General features: G+C 47.7%; 4 protein-coding genes across 5 annotated transcripts; all 4 read left to right on the top strand.

Annotated features, from left to right (window-relative positions):
- The first annotated feature begins 3,068 nt into the window (after positions 1–3,068).
- Positions 3,069–6,523, top strand: LOC125511610 (quinone oxidoreductase 1). Its single transcript, XM_048677031.1, has 5 exons — positions 3,069–3,358; positions 3,450–3,588; positions 4,349–4,575; positions 5,005–5,262; positions 6,018–6,523. Exons 1-5 carry the CDS (start codon positions 3,152–3,154, stop codon positions 6,321–6,323), a joined length of 1,137 nt encoding a protein of 378 aa, XP_048532988.1. The 5' UTR covers positions 3,069–3,151; the 3' UTR covers positions 6,324–6,523.
- Positions 6,524–7,022: 499 nt separating this feature from the next.
- Positions 7,023–9,156, top strand: LOC125511611. The gene is made up of 4 exons (XM_048677032.1): positions 7,023–7,481; positions 8,142–8,309; positions 8,493–8,601; positions 8,736–9,156. The coding sequence occupies exons 1-4, from the start codon at positions 7,137–7,139 to the stop codon at positions 8,927–8,929; spliced, it is 816 nt and encodes a 271-aa protein (XP_048532989.1). The 5' UTR covers positions 7,023–7,136; the 3' UTR covers positions 8,930–9,156.
- A 3,046-nt stretch (positions 9,157–12,202) lies between these two features.
- Positions 12,203–16,420, top strand: LOC125511609 (hexose carrier protein HEX6-like). The gene is made up of 3 exons (XM_048677029.1): positions 12,203–12,475; positions 13,323–13,648; positions 14,945–16,420. Exons 1-3 carry the CDS (start codon positions 12,337–12,339, stop codon positions 16,058–16,060), a joined length of 1,581 nt encoding a protein of 526 aa, XP_048532986.1. The 5' UTR covers positions 12,203–12,336; the 3' UTR covers positions 16,061–16,420.
- A 725-nt stretch (positions 16,421–17,145) lies between these two features.
- Positions 17,146–22,996, top strand: LOC125511608 (U-box domain-containing protein 52-like). 2 transcript variants are annotated; one of them, XM_048677028.1, is made up of 11 exons: positions 17,146–17,305; positions 17,697–17,906; positions 18,031–18,152; positions 19,162–19,286; positions 19,391–19,590; positions 19,859–20,112; positions 20,222–20,284; positions 20,673–20,774; positions 20,875–21,303; positions 21,515–22,252; positions 22,387–22,996. In XM_048677028.1, the coding sequence occupies exons 2-11, from the start codon at positions 17,717–17,719 to the stop codon at positions 22,579–22,581; spliced, it is 2,418 nt and encodes an 805-aa protein (XP_048532985.1). In that variant the 5' UTR covers positions 17,146–17,305; positions 17,697–17,716; the 3' UTR covers positions 22,582–22,996. The 2 variants fall into 2 exon arrangements, with proteins under 2 accessions (XP_048532985.1, XP_048532984.1); XM_048677027.1 differs by having other exon boundaries at positions 22,384–22,996.
- The last annotated feature ends 682 nt before the right edge of the window (positions 22,997–23,678 follow it).

Below are 23,678 nucleotides of genomic sequence, written 5' to 3'. Positions count from 1 at the left end.
TTCTCCGGGACTCCAATGGGGAGATCATATTTACAGCATGCAGGCAGGCAGCTCTTTACATGTGATAACGCACTAGAAGCTGAATTGCAAGCATGCAAAGAGGGTCTTGCTTTCGCTCTGCAGCGGACGAATTGCTCTATCCAGCTTGAGATGGACTGTGCAGAAGCGGTAATGATGGTACAAGCAAAGACGCCAGACCGATCAAGGTTAATGACTGTTGTCAAGGAGATCAAGGAGTTAATACAAAATGAAAGGGAGATTGTGATTATGCGCATTAGTAGAACATAAAATAAAGCTAGCCATTGTTTAGCTGCATATGGGCGATGTACACCTCGTACAGCAATTTGGTTGCAAGGGGGTACAGATGATGTTATCAGGCTTTGTAAGGATGATGCACCAATTTAAGTAATACAATCCCCTTTCCCCAGAAAAAAAAAGAATCTAATTAGGGTTCGATGCATAAGATGGCTCTCAAAGGCTTTTTTTCAAGAAACTTACTAGTACGTATATATTTCTTTACAGAGGGAGTACGGATTTTGTTGAGCAAGTTTGAGTGTCGGAAGATATTACCCCCTCCTTTCCAAAATACCAATATATAAAGCACACTACTTTTCTGGTCTTCATCGCACATCTTTGACTATGATTTTTTAATTATCATATGCCTACAAAATTACTGTAAAAGCATGTGAAATAAAATTGATTTGTAAGACGAATACAATGATATCATTTATGCATATTCAATCCATTAATGGTTAAATTCGTGCACCAAGGCCGTGTAAATTCAAGCGCACCTTACATTTTGGAAAGGAGGTTCAATACTTATTGAAACAACTGAATGCCTACGGGGAAAAGGTTCTTCTCATCCGTCTATAGAAATAGTTTCATCCCCGTCGTGTGCCTCGCCTTTCATTACTAACTATTTCAACTGAATGGATCTGAATTTTTTTTTACTATTTCAACCGAATGCTACCGCTCGTCTCTGCCTAGGTCGTCGTCGGTGACGCTCCACCCCCACACCGAGCTGCGGTCGCCGGCTCCTGCAACTTGCGCCTTCCCCTGTTGCGGCAGCTCCACCCGTCTATGGTTCCAGCAAAATTGTCGCACGGTTGCAGCACGGCGCCGCTTCCTTCATTGCCGCCACCTACGTTGCATGTTTGTGATTGCCAGTTCCAGCAAAGTTGCAGCACGGCGTTACTGCCTTCAGCACCATCGCCCGCCGTTGCAGTTTTGTGCATGCCGGTTCTAGCAAATCACCCACGGATGCAGCACGGAGTTGCTGCCCCTCAACACAGTCGCTCGTGATTGCAGCTTGGTGGTTGCTGGTCCCAGCTCCGCCCGTCTACGATTCCGGCATTGTCTCCAATGGTTTGTAGCATGGCGTCGTTTGTCTGCGACGTCGACGCTGCACGGGCTGCAAATTGCCGGTCCGAGCTTACCGATGAGTCGATTCCAACCCCGTGTATTGCTTGTTGCAACACCATGCTCGTCGGTCACAACACTAAGGTTTGTCGTCGTTGTCGTGGGCACTTCAAGCATGACAAATGCCCCTCTGCGCTTTAGGGGAGAGGTCATACGAGGCTTGACCTCGGCTTGCAGCATCCCTCGTAGTCCTTTGTGGTTGTGATGCGTGCCACCCACGACAGGTATGGCGGGAGATATTGGCTTGGATTTGACGGCGGCCATCTTTGATGAGGCGTTGGACGGTGGAAGACCCATGAGAGAGGTGGGGAGGGAGGGAGAGAGAGTGTGTGTTTGTGCATCCCTCCATCCACCATGGTCGCCCCCTCACCTGAGAAGTCAATCTTATTTCTCACAACTTCAATCAGAGGATTTTTTTATTCTCTCCTATCAGTAGGTTTCAAAGGGCTCAAAGTTGCGCCATCAAGATCACACTTCCGTTCCAAGTCCGCTTCCTCGGATGCACACTTTCTGGGCCTAGCTTTTGTCCGGACTCCCCTTGCCCTTCCTCTGTTATGTCATCCACCCTTATTGTCTTGAATAGGGGCCGACCTCACGATGACGGGGGTATAGGACACAACCCTCCTTGGGGCGATCAGCAAGCTCTTGCCCCACTACTTGTCTTTCACCTGCCAGACTCCATTGCCACACTCCTCAAAACCATGATCCATCAAACCCCAAACCTCGTAGAAAAAGGGAATTTTCACATAGTTAACCAGCAACATGCGGCGTCCTTCTCCTTCAACTGTCAAGGGAGAAAATTGGGTCAAAGGCTTTGCAACAAGCACATAAGCACGGACGCACACATAGTTTCCCTCGTAGTACAACAACGGGGATAACTGCACCTCCCTTACCCCACCAATTCGACGAGCCATTTTACTCACCACCTATTCCTGACGATAAAATTAGGAACTTTATTAATCTGTGCCGCAACATAGATTCCGTCCATCGTATTGTTCGTTGGATTAGTTTTACCATTGTAGCCCCCCCAATCAGTCCATAGCCATAGAAAATCCACGGCCCCCCATGGACAACCTTCTTTCAGTCGTGCAAGCAAAATATCTAGAACACAAACAAACTCTTTCCTGCTTCTCTGGACTTTGGGATATGGGACAAGCTCCACATGAATTTCATCTGCTGAAACATCGCAGTAGTTGCATTACACTGGCGATCGGTATTCAACCTTCCACCGCTAGCCAACACTTTTTCGCCTTCATATGTTCCACCTCCGCTTTCCCCAAGATCACATCATCTAATTCGTCATCCCGAAGGTCCATATGCTTGAGCATCTCCTCTAGGTTATCCTTTGTCCAAGGACCTGCGCCAGGCGAGGATTCATGCGCATCCACCTTGGTTTAACCGAAGAGATCCAGCGATGAAATCTCCCACCGGACAGCGCCCCGCGAGATTAAGGTTTAAACCCTCGGCATAGATCAGGATCGCCATCGAAGAGTACAATAAACCCTAATAGGAAAGGTACACTAGAATCGAGAATGCCATCACATCTGAATACTTAGAATCCTTTTGGTAGGTGGCCAAATAAACTCGGACATGATGAACATTTATTGGGATTCATTTTATTTTTAGGGAACAAACTTTGGATGATTGGATTTTGATTTACAAAGAGGGGAAAGGTCAAATCAATGGATGGAAGGTGGTACCCGGACCGGGAGGTAGACGACGTGGCCGATCGATGACATCGACGCCCCGCTCCACTCGCCTGGCACCCTTCCAATCCGTCTCCTCCTCCCCCTCCCCTGCCGCGACTCCTGTCGCCTTCACTCCCCGCCGCTCCAACTCGCACCCCGCTGCCCGCCTCCGCCTCCGCTGCTGCTGCTCCACCGGCGATTCAGCGGCGATGGTGAAGGCCATCAGGGTCCACGAGCTCGGCGGCCCCGAGGCAAGCACAAACCAGAGCCATCTCCTTTTTTTCTCTGGGCAGGGGCAGGGGTGGGTTCTGTCCTCTAATCGATGTGATTTCCGATGCGCAGGCGCTGCGGTGGGAGGAGGTGGAGGTGGGCGAGCCCGGGGACGGCGAGATCCGGATCCGGAACACCGCCATCGGCGTCAACTTCATCGACGTCTACTTCCGCAAGGGCGTCTACCCCGCTCCCCTCCCCTTCACCCCCGGTACCGTACCCAACCCAACCCTAATTCCTAAAACAGATTTCCACTAAGTTGATTGATTGATTGATAGTAGCTTGCTGTTTGTTGCTGACGAAACTGAAGAAACCGTATCTATCCTGGGCCAGTTGCCACTCGAACCAACGCTGTCCCACTCACTTACCATTTTACCAGTTGAGTCACCATAGTTTTATCGATCCTCGGTTGGTGTAAATGCTCAGGAGCAGGATTCTCGAGATTAACTGAGTCACATCGAATGGTCCAACTAATTTTATAGCTCAGAATTAGCGCTCAGTTGTGTTATACTGTGACATACAAGTATTAGTACGATATAGCATCAGAGTATTGCTTATATAAGTTTAGTTTATTGCTCAAAATTGCTGCTCACTTTTCTTATCCTGTTTAGACTAGATCGATGATAGCTTGCTGATGAAACTGAAGAAACCATATCTACCCGGGCCTATTGCCACTCAAGCCAAACATTGTCTCACTTACCTAGGTTCAGAGATGTCTCTTAAGTTTGGCCGTTGGCTCTTTTAGATGCTCGGAAGCATGATTCTCTCGAGATCATTGCTCACTGAACATAAGACCAAATGGTCCAATTTATTTTATTGTTCAATCAAGAATTGGTGCTCTCTTGTGTTATCCTGTGACATTTACTATATGGCATCAGACTTCTGTCATTTGGCTTGTGGCTTGTGCTTTGCGCCGTTATTAGTGTTTCTGTTCTATTTTTCTCTAGCTTTATGGTCTGTTCCACCTCCAGGTATGGAAGCTGTTGGTGTGGTGACCGCTGTAGGGCCTGGCCTGACCGGCAGGAAAGTCGGGGATGTTGTCGCGTACGCAGGCAAGCCTATGGGTTCTTATGCTGAAGAGCAGATTATTCCAGCCGATGTTGCTGTTCCTGTCCCACCTTCAGTAAATCACAAGACAGCGGCTGCCATCATGCTCAAGGGGATGACTGTTCATATGCTAGTTCGCCGCATATTTAAGGTACATTCTGTCTTGTTCGTGTTGTGGTGTTGTGTGACATACTAATAAAGTCCTAAAGCTAAGAATTGTGCATAGGTCAATCGGAGCACCTAGATGGATAAAACACACTGTATGTGTCGAGGGGCATGATTACTGTTGATTACGTGTTGCTTGTTGAAGGCCTGATAAGCAATTTAAACTGCTTAAATGCAAGCTATCCATGTATCATATACTAAAGAGATCCACTGTAAGAGTGAACATGGGGTTTTTCCTTATCATGGATTATTGCAAAAATAATTGCCAACCTCTACAGCATATATATGTGGATCTCTGCAACCTGTAATTACTGTGTGTCCATATATTAGATATGCTCAGAGATCAACATCGCTTCATGTTGATTCACTTGATTGCCATGACAGAGACCTTGACTACATTTTGATTGCCGTGCAGGTTGAGACCGGCCATACCGTTCTCGTCCACGCTGCTGCTGGTGGAGTTGGATCACTCCTTTGTCAATGGGCAAACGCCCTTGGTGCCACTGTCATTGGAACTGTTTCAAATGAAGAGAAAGCCTCACATGCACATTTTGATGGATGTCACCATGTGATCATCTACACAAAGGAAGATGTTGCAACCAGAGTCAAGGAGATTACAGGTGGAAAAGGTGTAAATGTGGTCTATGATTCTGTTGGAAAGGACACATACAAGGTAAGATTGCTGTACCAGGCCCTAGTTTGGAAGCTTGATTCACTTGGAATACATATTTTTTGCCCTTCTGATGATACTTTGCGTAGAACTACTGTTTGCTGAACACTCTGAATACTGAGACGACATGAACATAATCTGCTCATGTTGCGATCATCCCAATTCCCACCAGTAAAAGGAACAACTAATATATACTCCCTCCGTTCCTAAATATAAGTCTTTGGAGAGATTCCACTATAGACCACATACGGTGCAAAATGAGTGAATCTAACTCTAAAATGCATCTATATACATCCGTATGTGGTCCATAGTGGAATCTCTACAAAGACTTATATTTAGGAACGGAGGGAGTATTTAGTACCTGTTAATGTGATCTGAGTACTCGTTTCAAAAGAATCAGTTGGTGTTTCTGTAGAAGTGCATGCTCTAGCCAATGCAACCAAAAGACCGATCTGATGGAAGAGACTAGGCAATACATTTATACGTCAACAGTTTCCCTTCACATCGTCATGATTCAATAGCATTCCTGGGCATAATTGGTTGTAACTGCGCCACCTGCATTTTCCTATCTTTCAATAGATACAAGCATGTTATCTGTTGTTTTGTCTGGAGTCAACGGTCTTCCTGTATAGCTTTTGTGTAACCACCTGAAACATCGCCTCTATCTTTCCTTTTCCATTATTCATATTTATGAGTTTACGGATGCATGGTGTCAGTACTGATACGGGTAATGACACCCGATCTGTTCATGTGTGCAGGCATCCTTGGAGTGCCTGGCGTCCCGTGGTTTCCTGGTGTCGTTCGGGCAATCCTCGGGCTCGCCTGACCCGATCTCCATGGGCGACCTGGCGGCGAAGTCGCTTTTCCTGACGAGGCCAAGCGTGATGCACTACACAGGCACCCGTGACGAGCTGCTTGAGGCGGCGGGCGAGGTGTTTGCCAACGTGGCCAACGGGGTGCTGCACACCCGCGTGAAGCACACCTACCCGCTGTCCGAGGCGGCCCGCGCCCACGCCGACCTCGAGGCCCGGAAGACCTCAGGCTCCGTACTGCTGATCCCGTAGAACTAAGCACCATCTTCCTTTCCAGTAGGAGAAGAATGAATGAATAAACAGGGACTAGGCGATGTATGGGCTCTGGAATTACGAATGCCTGTGAATATGTTGGCAGGAGTTGGCATCTGAACACCGAATCCTCTGTCAGTCTGTCTCACCTGGTTATGTTGGATTCAGTATGAATGAATGTTTGGTGGTTATGAGTTGAACTGGATTGTGGTCTTGTTGCGCGCATCACTGTCTGTCTAGTATACATGGTGAATGTGATCATCTCATGTCATGTGTTGATTGGCTGTGAGGAGAGATGGACAGGTGTCAATGTTTTTGCAGTACAAGTTGACCTTTTTTTTGGCCTGTCCCTGTCCCTGTTTAGGTGGAGATAACAGGTAGAGAAAAGTAGGAAATTCAAAAATATTTTTGCAAATATTTTATGTGTGATGATCAGCATTTTATCTACTACCATCTCATTTGTTTGTTCGAAATGATCAGAGGAAAAAGAAGAGGAGTTGTTGGCAAGTCGACTCTTGCAGATATCTTATCTATTTCATTTGTTTGTTTCAAAATTGTTGGAAACATGAAGAAGAAGAGTTGTTCACAAGTCGACTTTGCAATCATTGTTGCAAATAAGTATAAAAACAATCAAAAGAAGAAACACAATTGAAAACGTCGGCCTTTTTTCTTCTGTTTAAAACGGAGAAGATGCTAGTTGTTGTTCAAAAAAGATCCAGACAAGGAACGGTCCCAGCAGCGCTGCCTTCTACTCCGCTTCTCCGAGAAACAGAGGAGAGGGAAGAAAGGCTTGATCTTGACCGGCCGGCGTCCATGGCGGCGGCGGCGGCGGCGGGGCAGCAGCGGGTGGTGGTGATGCGGCACGGGGACCGGCTGGACCACGCGGAGCCCATGTGGCCGGCCAACAAGCCGCGGCCGTGGGACCCGCCGCTGACGGACGCGGGCGTCCTCCGGGCCTGGACCGTCGGCAAGCGCATCCGGGCGCAGGCCGCCGCCGACGGCTACGCGCTCCACCGCGTCCTCGTCTCCCCCTTCCACCGCTGCCTCCAGACCGCCGCCCAGGCCGTTGCCGCGCTCTGCGCCGTCCCCGACGACGCCGCGCTCGCCGCCGTCCTCGACTCCAGCGCCAATGTGCCCCTCGACGCCTCCCGCGTCAAGGTCTGTTCTCTTCCTCCTCGCTCCCCTCTCCTCCCTCCATTGCTCTGTGTTGGATTCATTCGCTCATGCTCGCGTTGATATTGGTTGGATCTGCGCCATGTTAACAAACCTGAACTTGAGTTGTTTTTCAGTTAACTGAAACACACCAGACAGGTTTCAGACTTTCAGTTAACTGAACTCAAGTTAAAGTTAAACTGACTGACTGTTTGTACAGATACTCATTATGATATAGGGTAAATCCTAACAACAGTTTAGCTTTCCGATTTGCATCCTTATAGCCGATGAATAGCTGGAGTAAATGACTGTTCCTAACTTCCTATTGCTTAAACCTGAACTGAAGGTTCTTTATGTGCCACACACCTGAACTCACTCAAGTTGATTCTCTGAAAGAAACTTAACTTGTTGGAACAGAGATACTGATTTAGGGTGATTGTAATATTAGTTTAGCTCTACCGTCCTGCCACCGTGGTCGAGTTGCATCGTGGATTTGAGGTTCAACTGTTGTATGCTTAGTGTACTCTCATGCGATTGCTGCTTCTACCCTCACTGCATTTTCTGTTGCAGATTGGTTAAACTAGTGCGGAGACTGAACTCTCAAGTTTGCTGTTCCTGCAGTCAACAGTTATGTACAGTGATAAGGAATCTCTTTGACAATTTCAGGTGTCGATCGAGTATGGACTGTCTGAGATGATGAATGTTGAAGCGATGGGCGCTCTCGTCAGCCAGGTCGCGCCCAGTGTCGAGAAGTGGTTCCCTAACTTGGCAGAACTCGAAGCCGTCTTGCCACCTGGAACCATCGACCATTCTACACAACCTCTCTTCCCGGAGGTCAGCTTGATCCACGAATTGTGATTTCTTTCCTTTTTGCTGTCAACATCCATTTACACAGCCAGTAACCATCTGTTAAGTCACCGTTAATCCCCAGTGTCTGCTTTTCTGCACAGACCGACAAACAGGTTGTCGCAGAAATCCATCACAGATACCTGAAACTGTCATCTTTTTCCAATGCAGGTACCCAAGTGGGGAGAGTCTGTGAGGGGGGCCAGAATCAGATACGCTAGCGTGATCAAGGCTCTCGCCGACAAATATCCTGGCGAGAACTTACTCTTAGTAACACACGGTGAGTTCCAAAGCGTGTTGCCTCTTCTATAGCAAAATAACAGTTGAGATTCAGTATACCACAATCACGCCACCGATCAGGTGTATTCTATTGATCCCATTTTTACAAGCTGAGGTGGTTTGTTGTTTCTGCAGGGGAGGGCGTGGGTTCGTCGGTGGCATGCTTCGGGGCGACGGGCATGGAGGTCTACGAGGTGGAGTACTGCGCATACGCCGTGCTCGAGAAGCAGCCTCTTCAGCCTGGCGGTGAGGGTGATGGCGAGAGTGTGCTCAAGGTGGTGGCGGATCGAAGCGGCCCGACCACGGGCATACACTATCTGGTCACCTGATGAACACAATCAAGCAGCATGATGCCATCGCCATCATCATACCACTCCTCCAGCACTGGACGGTCACGGGGAGCTTTATTAGATTAGTTTTGCAATCCCTATTTGTTTCCACGAGATTTGATGCTTGATATGTCGTTTTTAGAAAATTGTGGTTGGTTCATCCTGGATATTTTTTGTACTACCGATCGTCGTGGTAATAATTCGCTAAACTGCCTTTTTTAGGACAACTTTGCATTCAGTATGAATTTTCCCCCGAAACGAAGGACATAAGATTTAACGCATCCATTAATTAAGCAGGAGATAGTTGTCTGATTCTGATGATTAATTAACAAAGGAAAAACGGACGAAACCGATACAACACGGCCCAAGTCCACCCCCAAGCACCGAAACATACCGCGCGCCCCGCACCGCCTCAAAAAGAAGAAGCCATGACCGCTATGGGAAGAGCAGAGACTCGCCTGTTGCATCACCTGACATGCCGATGACCAACATCGAACGAATGCCACGTCGCCAACACGACTCTCCACAGCGAGAATGCTACTAGTGATCTGTCTTTCTGTTTGTTGATCTGCGTATGACCAAAGCTACATTCTAGAAGGTCCAGCTCGATCATCATCTTTATGCGTATCAATCTAGTCATCTAGATCTAGGGGTATATGGTCACGCGACGATCCACGCATACACAAAGGTGAGAGTGCACCATCATCGGTGGCTATAGCTTTACGTCTGTGTTGTGTACCAAAAATCGAACAGCAACATAAAGACAATGAAATGAAAAGGATGGATCATCTCGTCTTCCCTAAAGAAAATGCAGTGCAATCTCTACTGTCTCGTCAATCGTCGGTCGTACGTCGATGATGTTTCGTGTACCTACTACGTACACGCCCTATGTCAGACCCAATCCATGCCCAAATCCCCTGTTAATTAGTTAACGATGATGTGTACGTCTCATACTGCTGGATACTCCTGCCTTTGTGCTGCTGCCCCAAAGCATGAAAGGGATAAAAGAGAGAGGGATCAGCCAAGCCAGGTGTGTGGGATTGGGTGGTAGTATATGTGTAGAATCTTCCATCCTTGCCTTCTTTTCTTTTGTAGTAGTGATGCACTAGTGCAAAGTAAGTCCTGTCGATCGCAGCTAGCTGGATCGATCTATGCCATGCATGCATATATACAGTTTCTTGACCCGGCCAGCAGCTCCTCACTAAAATGACATGCAGAAAAACCACTAGCAATAACACCGTTTATCCAAAGTGAAATTAGTCGAGGACTAGAGTTGAATTCCACCCCTGCTCAACGCTACATAGCGTGCACGGTAGAAACACATCTTTGTCCCTAGTTACGTGCTTGCGTTCACTTTGTACTTACCCAAGTCAACTCATGCATGGTACTCCCTCCGTTCAAAATATTTGTCTTTTTGAAGATTGCAAATGGACTACCACATACGAATGTATATAGACATATTTTAGAATGTGGATTCACTCATTTTGCTTCGTATGCAGTCATTTGTTGAAATCTTTAGAAAGACAAATATTTAGAAATGGAGGGAGTATGTTCCAGCGATGCATGCTGACATAGCGAATTACACCTCACGAATGTGTGTATCGTCTCGAAAAAGAAAAGGAAAGCAAATGTGTGCAGAGAGAGAGAGAGAGAGAGAGAGAGAGAGAGAGAGATGCTCAGCTAGGATAAATGAGAATTGTGTTTTCTTTCGGAAGAGGTTATTGCAAACGGAAAGATGAGATATAGCCATATAGGAAGAGTGTGAGTTTTCTTTCTTTTTGGTTATTACATTCACTTCATAATACGGCTCTCAAAGCACCCTCCGATGATTCCTTGGATAGATCAGTTTATGGCAACTTGATGTCTGAGATCAAGGCTTTTTTGAATGATAGGCTTGTTATTCCAGTTAAAGTTCTTCGTCGATAGAACAAAGCTGCAGATAGTTTAGCGAACTTGGTAGAACCGGGAATAATACGGCTTGTTGGCGTGGGAAATCCCCTCCATGTGTTAACACTTTGGAATAATAAACCCTATGATCCCTCGCAAGAAAAAATATCTTCATAAAGGTTTGGTTTCTCCTTTCCTCTCGTGTCTGTGGCGGTTAGGACACTTACCCGCTCCAAGCTTTGCCGATGAGCTCGTGGATCCATCTCCCCTATGCTTCGGTTAGTAGTTTACGTCTGGTTTTCTGCAAGCGGAAAGAGAAGATATAGGAAGAGTTTCTGTTTTTTTTTCTTTTGGGTTATTACATTTACATTAACTTTAGTAAAGATATGGCTGGTGGTTACGGCGCTCACCCCCTCCAAGCTTCGCCGACGAGCCCTTCATCTTCGAGTTGGTCTTTCGGGTTCCAATCCTTTTCGAGTTTGTCAATCGGGGCTGGCTCGATGGAGCTCCAGTCTCCTTCGGCGACGAAGCTATGGTTTCTCACCGTGCATGCGTGACGACGAGATTTGACGCCAGGCGCTTCGCATCGATTAAATGGTTCAACGGCGATGTCTGCAACTCGGGGGGTGTTGGTCTTTGGACATTGACAAAGTCAAAGTTGGCTTTGATAGGGAAGCGACTTGCACTAGTGGCGTAGTGGCTGTTTAGTGATGCAGGGTCCTTGAGGTGATTTTTATTATGTCTATGATATGATGCGCTGTATTTCTTATGAACCTTGAGATTTGTTTTTTAAATTTTTTGTAATGAAGATAGACATTTTTTGTGATGTATGGAGTACATTGTAGTGATGAGGTGTTGCCGCAAAAAAAAAGTGATGAGGTTTTTTTTAAACTAATTTTCGTATTAAAAGAAAGAGTGATGAATGCGGAGTGACACAGCACGTGGCATGCTCGGTGAGTTGCTCCAAGTCGAGCGAGGACCGGGTCGCCGACACGTGGCCCCTACCTACCTACCCACCGAAACCGAAACCGAAACCGAAGAAGCCAACGCTAGACAAAATTTGAGACCGCTAAACTGATTGGTCCTGGTGGATGTGAGTGAGGCTGAGGTGCGGTCCCCACACCACGTCCTCGTGCCGCTGGCGCTGGCGGTGGGAGGCAAGGCCAAACCGTCGGCCAGAAGCATCCAACCCAACCCAACCCGAGAGACCCATCCGTCCGCGCCGGGCCCGGCTGTAAACATCTGCTAGGACGGACGGACGGACGGACGGACGGACCGAGCGCCAGCCAAGCACGCACGCACACAGGACAAGAGAAACCGAACCAGAAGCAGAAGCACAACAAGGATAGGTAGCTCACGGGTCACGATAATAAATAGGCACACCCCACGACCCCTTCCTTCCCATCCCATCCCAAGGGGCTCTCACTCGCTCAGTCCCCACTGCTAGCTAGCTGCTGCTGGCTGAGCTCTCCCCTTCCCCCCAAATTCGTCTCCAACTCCAGCCAAGAATTAATCAATCAATGGCGATAGGGGGGGCGTTCGTGGAGGGCCCGGCGGGCGGCGCCGGGTACAGCGGCCGGGTCACCTCCTTCGTCGTCCTCTCCTGCATCGTCGCCGGCAGCGGCGGCATCCTCTTCGGCTACGACCTCGGAATCTCAGGTTATTAGCTACATCCTCCTCCTCCTGCAATTCTTCCACCGAGCAGAGTAGTTCGTCTAGCTCGCATTCCTTCCTTCCCCCCTTCAAGGGGAGTTCCTCAGAATGAGGAGGCAAGACAAGTCAAATTGATTGATTACTCCAGTCAAAGGACACGGTGATTAAGGACACGGTTATTAACTTCGGTCTTTTTTTTTTGAGGGCGGCGTACCTTTTTTTTTTGAAGGGGTCTTTGGGCGTACTTGCGGCGGTGCCAGATTGGAAGCCCTCCCTGTCTTTATTTCTTGCACCAGATTGGATTGGATGGATGGGCTTCCCTTCCCTTCCCTTCTTTCTGCATTGAACACCTACCCACCCACTGCCCGTACTCCTCCTCTGCACCCATACGCATGATCCTTCTTCACCACCACCACTTGCTACCAACAAATTCACCTCATCAACATGACTTCACTAGTGTCAAGAAAGAAAATACGTCTTACATTATGGGCTATGGGACGGAGGGAGTAGTATATCTCTTCTTGCGATGATCAACTCATCACCATGACTTGCTTAATTCACCGTCTCAACTTTACACTACTCCCTCCGTAAACTAATATAAGAGTGTTTATATCATTAAGTAGAGGAGTACTACTTAATTCTAGTAGTACCACCTGTCAAACTTTTTTTCAATAAAACCTGTCAAAGAAAACTAATTAATTAATCCTAGTACACAGCAGCACACCAATGCATAGTAAGATGTGACTGATGTGATTAGCCAACCCAGTTAACAATAACTACTGTATATACTCCTGCATACAAACATGATGTGATTCTGATGTTGATTGATGGATGCACTGAATACACACTACAGGCGGCGTCACGTCCATGGAGTCGTTCCTCAAGAAATTCTTCCCGGACGTGTACCACCAGATGAACGGCGACAAGGCCGCCGTCTCCAACTACTGCCGCTTCGACAGCGAGCTGCTCACCGTCTTCACCTCCTCCCTCTACGTCGCCGGCCTCGTCGCCACCCTCTTCGCCTCCACCGTCACCACCCGCTACGGCCGCCGCGCCTCCATCCTCATCGGCGGCTCCGTCTTCATCGCCGGATCCGCATTCGGGGGCGCCGCCGTCAACGTCTACATGCTCCTCGTCAACCGCATCCTCCTCGGCATCGGCCTCGGATTCACCAACCAGGTACTTCCTAAATGTCACATGCTCAATTAATTAGCTAGTCTTTAAATAAAATTCCAGTCACAAGCAAGTCCATGATCCATTGACTTTGACACTTGGTACCGAACTTGATCACGAGAGGCAGACGTCGCTCTGTAATTTGTCCTCATCAAAGCTTCCACGCGCGCACACACACCCGAGATTATTTAGTGGACTTCGTTTTCTGCAAGTACCTTTCTTACATCACCATTCCAGTCTAGCCAGAAAGCAACCGGTTGCGGTCACCGTCTCACTGTGGATCCACTTTTGTCCTTGTCAAAATTGGCAAGTGGCACCACACCTACACACTTCATTAGTACTGTCCACAGATTATTCATTCATATTATCATATAGAATTACCTCAAGGGAAAATATTCCGTTTGAGAGTGCGCATCAGTAATAATCAAAGTCAAGTCAGCACTCGTCTTCATGAACACAACGACAATTTAGTCCACAAGTCAACTTTTCAATCTTTTATTATTGTGGCCAGAATGAATTGGTGTAATTTTTAGTTTGGGGAATTAGATGGATTCTTTCTACTTTATATACAACACGGCAATTCGGCAATTAGAGAAAAACAGCAAGAAACCAACAAACTATGTCAGTGTCTCAACTTGCTACAGCAATGTGCTGCCTGAACGGAAATGTTACGTTTGGGATATTTCAAGTTTATAGCTGCAAAAATCAAAGTCAAGTCAGCAGTCTTCTTCATGGACACAGCGACAATTTAGCCCACAAGTCAAAATTTCAACCCTTATTAAATGTCGCCAGAATGAATTGGTACAATTTCTATTTTGGGGAATTTGATGGATTATTTCTTTTTAATTAAAATACCGGGATTCATTCGTTAGATCAAACCAGGAAGAAACCAACAAAATAGATCAGTATCTCAACCTGCTAAAGTGGTGACCATTCACATCCGTGAAAGAGCAGAAAATGAAGTTCACTATGATCATCACCAAAAGCAACCACCAGCGCAACATGTTTTTTTTTTGCAAAAGAGAAATACAAGATGCTCTCTCCTGAAACTTTTATGCTGTCTCAACTTTCTTTTCATATTCGTAATCTAGAAAGTATATTCATGTGTCCTCCTTGTGATATGCTTTTGCAAAAATGAAATACAAGATGCTATCTCCTGAAACTTTATGCTGTCTGAATTTTCTTTTCATACACAATCTAGAAAGGATATTCATGTGTCCTACAAGTATATCTTTTTCAGGATAATTGCAGGTTAGACTTCTATTGTACTGGTAACTAACTAATGAGTAAATTGCCTTGCAGTCGATTCCACTGTACCTCTCGGAAATGGCGCCGCCGCAGTACCGTGGCGCCATCAACAACGGCTTTGAGCTCTGTATCAGCATCGGCATCCTCATCGCGAACGTTATCAACTATGGAGTGCAGAAAATCGAAGGAGGATGGGGGTGGAGGATATCACTGTCCATGGCTGCTGTCCCCGCTGCATTTCTGACTATCGGTGCGATCTTCCTTCCTGAGACCCCGAGCTTCCTGATCCAGCGTGATGGCAATGTCGACGAGGCGAAGATGATGCTCCAGAGGCTGCGTGGCACGACGGGGGTTCAGAAAGAGCTCGACGATCTGGTCACCGCTAGCAACATATCCAGAGCAATCAAGAACCCGTACCGGAACATCCTGAAGAAGAAGTACAGGCCGCAGCTCGTGATAGCGCTCCTCATTCCTTTCTTCAACCAGGTCACGGGAATCAACGTGATCAACTTCTATGCGCCGGTCATGTTCCGGACCATCGGGCTAGGGGAGAGTGCAGCACTCATGTCAGCGGTCGTGACACGCCTCTGCGCCACAGTCGCCAACATCGTGGCCATGATCGTCGTCGACAAGTTCGGGCGAAGAAAGCTCTTGCTGGTAGGCGGTGTTCAGATGATCCTGTCACAGTTCACTGTCGGTGCGATCCTGGCTGTGAAGTTCAAGGACCATGGAGTCATGGATAAGGAGTATGGATACCTGGTCCTGATCATCATGTGCGTGTTCGTGGCAGGGTTCGCCTGGTCCTGGGGACCTCTCACCTACTTGGTGCCAACAGAGATCTGCCCGCTGGAGATCAGGTCGGCAGGGCAGAGCGTTGTGATTGCGGTCATCTTCCTGATGACCTTTGTGATCGGGCAGACGTTTCTCAACATGCTGTGCCATCTCAAGTTCGGCACCTTCTTCCTGTTTGGCGGGTGGGTGTGCGTGATGACGCTGTTCGTCTTCTTCTTCCTGCCGGAGACGAAGCAGCTGCCCATGGAGCAGATGGAGCAGGTGTGGAGGAAGCACTGGTTCTGGAAGAGGATAATTGGGGAGGGGGAAGAAGAGGTGGATCAGGCACAAACTGGTGCAGGAGCCATAGCCATGTCCACCACACCACATAGCAGTTAGTGACATTCTTTTGGGGGGTGTAAAACCTGCACCCAGAAATGATGAACTAGTACATCTGCATGTACAAGGTGAGGTACTCATATAGCCATAATATATATATACTGTATGTATCCTAACTCAAGTCAATAGTTCAGTGCAGCTGTGAGTATGAATGAATTAATGTAACCTATATATAAGTTGATGTTTGGAATGGCAGAAAGTAATAAGGTAGGAGTATATTGCAGAGCAGCTTGACTAAATAAGATACGGTTTTGTAAGCTCTGCTTATAACTAGAGATGCATGTCAGAAGACAAGCCCTCACCTGTGCTCCTGTATATGAAAGAAACCACCTTATATATGATGATTGGGTTTTCATCAAAGTGCAATGATCTATCTATCTATCTTGGGACTCAGATAATGTCTCTTCTGTGAGGGCACTCATTTACTCACATCATATTTGTCATGAAACAAGACTGCTGACTAGATCAATGTGCTCATGTGCAGTCCAGCTTCCTGTGCAGTGAAATTGGCAAGCAATGGCAGCATGCCACTCAGACAGAGAAACAAACATACCACATACTGAATTGTAGCTAGCATTTACAGGTTATTATTCATGCCTTGTCAAAAACGAAATCGAAATGCTACTAGTGGTTGCTGCTTTGACCCTAAATCCTAAGGAAAATCCTGTTGGGAGTCAAATGAGCTAGAGCTAGGGATCGATTAAGTGGAGGGGAGGCAGGCCTAGGTTGCCATAGGGGAGTGAATCCATGGTGATTCAGCAGCTCGGGGGTGGAGGAACGGAAGCGGAGGGGTATACCTCCGGTCGGAGCTCTTCGTCGGAAGGGAGCAGCGCACGGCCGCCCGGCGGGATCATCTTCTTCCCAGCGGCCGGCGGCGACCGCGGTTCCTCCCCTCCAGCGGCGGTCCGGCTCAGCGTGCAGCGGCGACAGTTTTTTTTTTTTGAGGGGGGGCAGAGCGGAGGTGGGTGGGCCGAGCCGAGCCCTAGAGCAAGGAAGGAATGGATGGGCCCAACAGCCAGCTGGCCAACCGAAGCGGGCTTTCACTCTGACCGGCCCACAAAACCAGCGTGGCCCATGCGACCAGGTCCGTTCCGTCCTACAAACTCCGCACCCCTCTGCTCTCTTCTTCCATAACCGCCGCGCCGTAGCGTAGCTTCCCTCCTCTCTCCTCCGCTCCGGGGGCCTCGCCGTCGCCGTCGCCGACGCCGACGCCGGCCGAAGTGAAGCGCCGCCCGCGCTCCACGGGTAAGCCCCGCCGCACCCCCACCAAATGCATGTGAAACCCCTCCCCCTACCCCAGAGCGCGCGCGACCGCTACCGCTCGGCTCGCTCGAGAAGCCCTAGTCGTCGGCGGTGGCGGAGGCGAGGCTTCGCGCGCCAGACGCAGCGGCGCAACCCCTGTGCACCTCTCGCTCGCTCGCTCGCTCTTCCCCGACCAGAGCGCGCGCGCGCTCGACTGCTCTGCTCGGCTCGAGAGGCCGTACCCTAGTCTAGTCGGCGGTTCCGCGCGCGGCATCCGCGGCGGTGGAACCCCTGTGCTTGTCTCTCTCTCGCTCTTCTCCGACGAGGGCGCGTCGGTAATTTCCTGCTTCTGTTGCTGATCGATTTCATTTCCCTGCCTCTCGCTGATGAACAGGGCGTGCGGCTGATCCACCGATGGCCGCCAACGAGGGAGACGGGACCGGAGCGGGCGCGGCGCCCACCGTCGTCGGGCTGGCGCTCGGCGGCTCCAAATCCAGCGCCTACGTCCTCCAGTGGGCGCTCGCCAACTTCGCCAGGGACGACGCGCCTCCCGCCTTCAAGCTCATCCACGTCCTCACCCCGGTCCTGGCCGTGCCCACGCCAAGTACGCACGCTGCACCTCTGCACGCCCCGCTCCTTCTTACCTCGTCGCTTCCGCCCGCTTGAGTTGCTTCCGCTACATGCTCACCATCTGTTTGTGCCTGTGCCTGTGTGCGGCTTGCCTTCAGTGGGGGGCCGCCTCCCGATTGATGAAGTCAAGTCCACCGTCCTCGACGACTATCTCGGGAAAAAGTGGATCAAGAAGCAGCAAATGCTGTTCCGCTGCAAAGACACATGTGATGAAAACAAGGTGGTTTCAGTTAGCAACTACTCCATTTCCGTTTCATGTTCTAGACTGAATCTGAATGAATGCATGAATGAATGGATGGATCGACCCCCTTGTATGTTGCTTGGATTTATCTGTTTACTTAATTGGATCAGGTTGGCTTGCCTTAACAAGTAGTACTCCATTTCCATTTCCTATTCTGGACTGACTGAATGAATCCATCATCCCCTTTGTCTGTTGGTTGAATTTATTTGTTTACTTATTACTAGGCCCAGGTTGGCTTGCCTTAACAAGGAGCATGTTTCCACTTCCTATTCTAGACTGACTGAATGAATGCATCAACCCCTTTGTCTGCTGGTTGAATTTATTTGTTCAGTTTTGCTAAAGCACATCTAGATGTGCCATAAGTATTGCACATCTAAGTCATATGTCATTGATCTTACATTGAGATTCGTGTGAATATTTTCTTTCTCTTTTTTCTTTTTCTCTTTATGCTTGATTCACTCACTTAGATGTGCAATAACTAGAGCACATCTAGATTATTTGTTTACTCACTAGTCACAGGTTGATTTGCCTTAACAAGGAGCATGTTTCCATTTCCTATTCTAGACTGACTGACTGAATGCATCAACCCCTTGTCTGTTGGTTGAATTGATTTCTTTACTTTCTTGGCTCAGGTTGAATCTCTCCGTAAAGAAATATAAGAGCATTTAGATCTAAAGTAGTTATCTAAACGCTCTTATATTTGTTTACAGAGGGAGTACTTGCTAATTCAAATGCATGTGGGTTGGATTTAATTGTTTACTTAATTGGCTCAGGTTGACTTGACTCAACAAGTAGTCCGTTTCCATTTCATATTCTACACTGAATGAATGCATCAACCCCTTGTCTGTTGGTTGAATTTATTTGCTTGCTTACTTGGCACAGGTTGACTTGCCTTAACAAGCACATCTCCATTTCCTATTATAGGCTGACTGGATGAATCAACCCCTTTTCTGTTGGTTGAATTAATTTGTTTACTTACTCGGCCCAGGTTGAAGCTCAAGTACTGCTTGTTGAGGGTAACGATGTCGCGGATACCATTTCCAGTCTTGTTTCTCAGTACCAGATACAGATCCTCGTTGTCGGTAACTCTTCCAGCATGATCCCGTTCACTAGGTAGCTCCTCATACTCATACTCATACCTGTACTGTACTAATTCGTGGTGAATAATAATTATTGTGCATGCTCCTGTTGATCATTGGATGATATATGTCTTATAGGATGTCCAGTGTAACTAGGACGTCCTCCAAAATCTGCAAGAGTGTCCCCAGCTTTTGCACAGCATATGTTGTTTCAAAGGATGGATTGTCTTCAGTTTATGCTTCTGAATCAGAAAGTGGCTCGCCCTCTGGCTCTCTAGTACCAAAAGGCAACTCCGGGAGCTCCGAGACCGAAGAATTTATAGATTCCTCAATATCAGGTAAGGCCCCATAGTCGTCAAGCTACCATCAAATATTTCTCACGTATTGTTCCCTTCCTGTGCATCTTTGGCGTGCAGTATATTCCTTCGCATTTCTCATTGCTGCTGGAACTGTGAAACTGCAGCAAGCTTGCATGAAGACATAAGCCTATTATTGTTTCTAATACTTGGCTTAAAAGTATAATATCAAATGCAAAGATAGACAAGTTGGAGTTGCTTATTTCCCCTTCTCATCATCTGAATGTTACCTGTTCCCTTGTCTCGTCAGATTTGGATGACAGTTCAGGGCGGGGCGTGCCACGCTCCAACTTGGCATCAGAGAACCTTGAAAGTATTTCTTCTGTTGAAGGTTTTAATCTATATGATTATATCACTGGAAATGAATCAGTATATGCCAACAAGGACAGAAAAATTACCCCATGCACTGGTGCTCAAAGCTCTATATCAAGTCAATTTCAGGGTTCAGACAAGGTGCCAACAAAAGAAAGTTCACTGCTGGGATTCATGCTTTCAGACAACAAGGTTGGTGGTGCAATTTCTTGGTTATTGACAGGATTTTAATTATATGAACATCTTCATTGAAACTATATTTACACGTCCAACACATAGCTTTTGTTTTGGTTAATTGCAGGGTTCGGGCAAGGTGCCAACAAAAGAAAATTCACTGCTGGGATTAATGCTTTCAGAGAACAAGGTTAGTGGTGCAATTTCTTGGTTATTGACAGGATTTTAATTATATGAACGTCTTCATTGAAACTATATTTACACGTCCAACCCATAGCTTTTGTTTTGATTTTTTCCCAGATAACATTTAACATATTAAAGATTCCCAGTTTTTTCGCTAACTTTGCCACAGTAGTTTGTTTTCCTCCAATCCGATTGGTAATGAGTTACTATGGAGTTCGCACGTGCCTTATGGATCTTGAATTATTATAGATGCATTCCTTAATTAGGCTATTATAGATGCATTCCTTAATTAGCCAAATTTACTGTTGCGCTGGAAAAAGATGTGAATGGAATATGGTATGTTTTGTGGATTGCACTCTAACTCTGCTCTGCTCTCATAACCTGTGCCAATGCAGGATGATATCAGTGCAGAGCTTGAAAAGCTGAAGCTTGAACTGGGACATATACAGGGAGCATATAAACTCGTTCAGGATGAGTCTGTCGATGCATCTCATCAGGCAAGTCAGTGGTTTGGCTGCTGTCAAAAAAGGGTGAATTTACCATTTCAGCACAAATGATTAAATCATCTTGCCTCTGATCCTTATTGATGTCGATCAGGTGAATGAATTAGCTGCCAGGCGTATGGAAGTGGAAGCTCAGTTAAGTGAGATACAGGCCAGGGTGGATAAGGCCAATGACGATGTACAGGAACAGATGGCGCAGAGACTCCTCGCAGAGGAGGCAGCAACCCAAGTAAAGGATCTTGTGAGGGCGGAGGTTATGCAGAAAAATAGGCTGCTGGCAAAGGCATCCAAGGACGCTGATAGGAAGGCGAGGCTGGAGAAGCTCCTTGTGCTTCAAGGCGACTCGTACTCGACGTTCACTTGGGAAGAGATTGATAACGCTACAGCATCATTCTCAGAGTCACTCAAGATCGGAACTGGGTCTAATGGGACTGTATACAAGGGCCATCTCAACCACTTGGATGTAGCGATAAAGGTCCTTCATTCTAATGACACCTCCAGTACCAAGCATTTCAATCAAGAGGTACGTATTGGCTGAATTCATTCTGTGCTTCTTCTTCTTCTTCTTCTTCTTCTGGTGAGATGTTTGTTTATTAGGCAGCACTGTGTGTGTTTTTAATGGCATTTTCATCATGACACAGTGAAGCAGATAGGGTCCCATCTTGAGAATTTTTATGTCAAGTTATTAAGTGACAATGTTCAAAAAAAGTTGATGCAAGTGCCTGTTTCTGCAGCTTGAGGTTCTGAGCAGGATACGCCACCCACACTTGCTGGTGCTCCTGGGAGCCTGTCCGGACAAGGGCTGCTTGGTGTACGAGTACATGGAGAACGGCAGCCTTGCGGATCGTCTGCAGCGCAGAAAGGGCACACCAGCGATCCCATGGGTTGATCGCTTCCGCATTGCCTGGGAAATTGCTTCAGCCCTGGTGTTCCTGCACAGCGCAAAGCCCAGCCCAATCATCCACCGTGACCTGAAGCCTGAAAACGTCCTCCTCGACAGAAACCTAGTGAGCAAGATTGGTGACGTGGGCCTGTCAACCCTGATGCCACAGAAGGAGACTCTGTCAAACCGCACGGTGTACAAGAGGACCGGTCTGGCGGGCACACTGTTTTACCTGGACCCGGAGTACCAGAGAAGCGGGCAGGTGTCGGTGAAGTCGGACACGTACGCGCTTGGCATGGTGATCCTTGAGCTGCTGACGGCCAAGTCACCGATCGGACTACCTGAGCTGGTGGAGCGAGCAGTGGAAGACGGCCAGATTACTGATGTCTTGGACAAGAGTGCAGGGGACTGGCCCGTGAAAGAAGCGCATGAACTTGCCCAGCTAGGGCTAAAGTGTTTGGAGATGCGGAGCAAGGACCGGCCTGACCTCAAGAGCGTGGTGGCGGTGGATCTGGAACGGCTGAAGCATGGCACGGCCGTGCCAGGCTTGGCCGGACCGCCCAGCCACTTCATGTGCCCAATACTCAAGGTACGTTTTCTAGACTAGATTTATGAATGTGGCAGTTTGTGTGATACAGTAGATAGACAGGCTGATCATTTTTGGTGCATGCACGTGTGATTAATACAGTACCTGTGTGTGTGTGTGTGGGGTTGGTGCAGAAGGTGATGCAGAACCCGTGCCTGGCGGCGGACGGGTACTCGTACGAGCGCGACGCGATGGAGATGTGGCTGTGCGACCAGAACACGTCGCCGGTGACCAAGGCGCGGCTGCGTGACAAGAAGCTGGTGCCTAACCTGTCTCTTATGAGCGCCATCGCGAGCTGGATGGCCCAGGGAGGGAGGCCCCTGATGGAGTGAGGCTCATGGTAAATACTATGCTAGTCTAACAGAGTGCTGCACATATCATCGGGGCTTGGTTGGGTTTGGGTTGGGAGAGACGGTTTATGCCAGGTATAGAAGAGAGCAGAGAGTGGGCTTTTGTGTGTCCGTTCTTTGGTACCAGCTGCTTCTGCGTAACGTGAAGGAGCAATTTTGCTGCAACCATACTTGTGTTGGTTATCATACCACTACTACTAGGTAAGTACTGTAGAACACTAGTAGAGATGTCCAGGACCAGGAGAGGAGAGGAGAGGAAACCCTGAGTTGAGTTGGTCTAAATAGAATACGGAAAATTTTGGTTGGATCGGATTGGATTGGATGGATGCCGAGGTTATGCTGTGCTAATGTCTCTGGCATTGATTGAAACTTGGAGGATATATGGCTTTGTCGTCGTCGTTGGCCTTGTGCTGTGAAGCCCTGCAGATTCAGATGACAGGAATGGAATGTGGATATCGTCTTGGGTGCAGTTTTTTTTTTTGGAGCATAATCAGACTTTATTTCTCAAATAACTGTCATATCATTTACAAGATGGTGAGAAATAAAGCCAGGGATGATAGCATACCAAGAACTACAGAATTCGATCTAAAAGACTGTTTTGCTAACTCATCAGCCACTTGGTTTGCTTCTCTGAAACAATGCTTGAACGTGATCTTTGCAAAGTCGATGGAGAGTTGCTTACATTCAGCAATAACCGTCTCGCATCAAACAAGATCAAGATATAATGCTCATGCTTAACGCTGGCACCAAATAATAATTATTCAGGTCTAAAACTAATCCTAGAGATAGATGTAGAGGTAGCGTGCCGACGACGATCACATCGACCTTAGAACTCCCGACGCGCATCATCACCTCGTCCTTAGTTAATCTTCGTTTAATCCGTAGCCTCTATTTCGAGTTGCAAATATGAGCAACAGAACAGTATCAAATACCCAAGCGCTACTATGAGCATTAGTAAGGTACACACCAGTAACATGTATATTAAATATACCTTTGTTCACTTTGCCATCCTTCTTATCCGCCAAATACTTGGGGCAGTTCCGCTTCAAGTGACCAGTCCCTTTGCAGTAGAAGCACTT

Source organism: Triticum urartu, chromosome 5, assembly GCF_003073215.2.
Source record: "Triticum urartu cultivar G1812 chromosome 5, Tu2.1, whole genome shotgun sequence".
NCBI lineage: Eukaryota > Viridiplantae > Streptophyta > Magnoliopsida > Poales > Poaceae > Triticum > Triticum urartu.
Note: the sequence above shows the minus strand (reverse complement) of the source record. Positions and strands in the feature narration are given on the sequence as shown.

What these genes read in the sequence shown, in the direction of transcription:
- LOC125511610 (XM_048677031.1), top strand. Translation starts at nt 3,152, where the DNA reads ATGACATCGACGCCCCGCTCCACTCGCCTGGCACCCTTCCAATCCGTC. An exon ending in ACGAGCTCGGCGGCCCCGAG is followed by an intron (nt 3,359 to 3,449) that starts GCAAGCACAAAC and finishes TCCGATGCGCAG; the next exon opens with GCGCTGCGGTGGGAGGAGGT. An exon ending in TCCCCTCCCCTTCACCCCCG is followed by an intron (nt 3,589 to 4,348) that starts GTACCGTACCCA and finishes TTCCACCTCCAG; the next exon opens with GTATGGAAGCTGTTGGTGTG.
- LOC125511611 (XM_048677032.1), top strand. Translation starts at nt 7,137, where the DNA reads ATGGCGGCGGCGGCGGCGGCGGGGCAGCAGCGGGTGGTGGTGATGCGG. An exon ending in TCGACGCCTCCCGCGTCAAG is followed by an intron (nt 7,482 to 8,141) that starts GTCTGTTCTCTT and finishes TGACAATTTCAG; the next exon opens with GTGTCGATCGAGTATGGACT. An exon ending in CACAACCTCTCTTCCCGGAG is followed by an intron (nt 8,310 to 8,492) that starts GTCAGCTTGATC and finishes TTTCCAATGCAG; the next exon opens with GTACCCAAGTGGGGAGAGTC.
- LOC125511609 (XM_048677029.1), top strand. Translation starts at nt 12,337, where the DNA reads ATGGCGATAGGGGGGGCGTTCGTGGAGGGCCCGGCGGGCGGCGCCGGG. An exon ending in CTACGACCTCGGAATCTCAG is followed by an intron (nt 12,476 to 13,322) that starts GTTATTAGCTAC and finishes TACACACTACAG; the next exon opens with GCGGCGTCACGTCCATGGAG. An exon ending in GCCTCGGATTCACCAACCAG is followed by an intron (nt 13,649 to 14,944) that starts GTACTTCCTAAA and finishes ATTGCCTTGCAG; the next exon opens with TCGATTCCACTGTACCTCTC.
- LOC125511608 (XM_048677027.1), top strand. Translation starts at nt 17,717, where the DNA reads ATGGCCGCCAACGAGGGAGACGGGACCGGAGCGGGCGCGGCGCCCACC. An exon ending in CCTGGCCGTGCCCACGCCAA is followed by an intron (nt 17,907 to 18,030) that starts GTACGCACGCTG and finishes GCTTGCCTTCAG; the next exon opens with TGGGGGGCCGCCTCCCGATT. An exon ending in TCATGTGCCCAATACTCAAG is followed by an intron (nt 22,253 to 22,383) that starts GTACGTTTTCTA and finishes GGGTTGGTGCAG; the next exon opens with AAGGTGATGCAGAACCCGTG.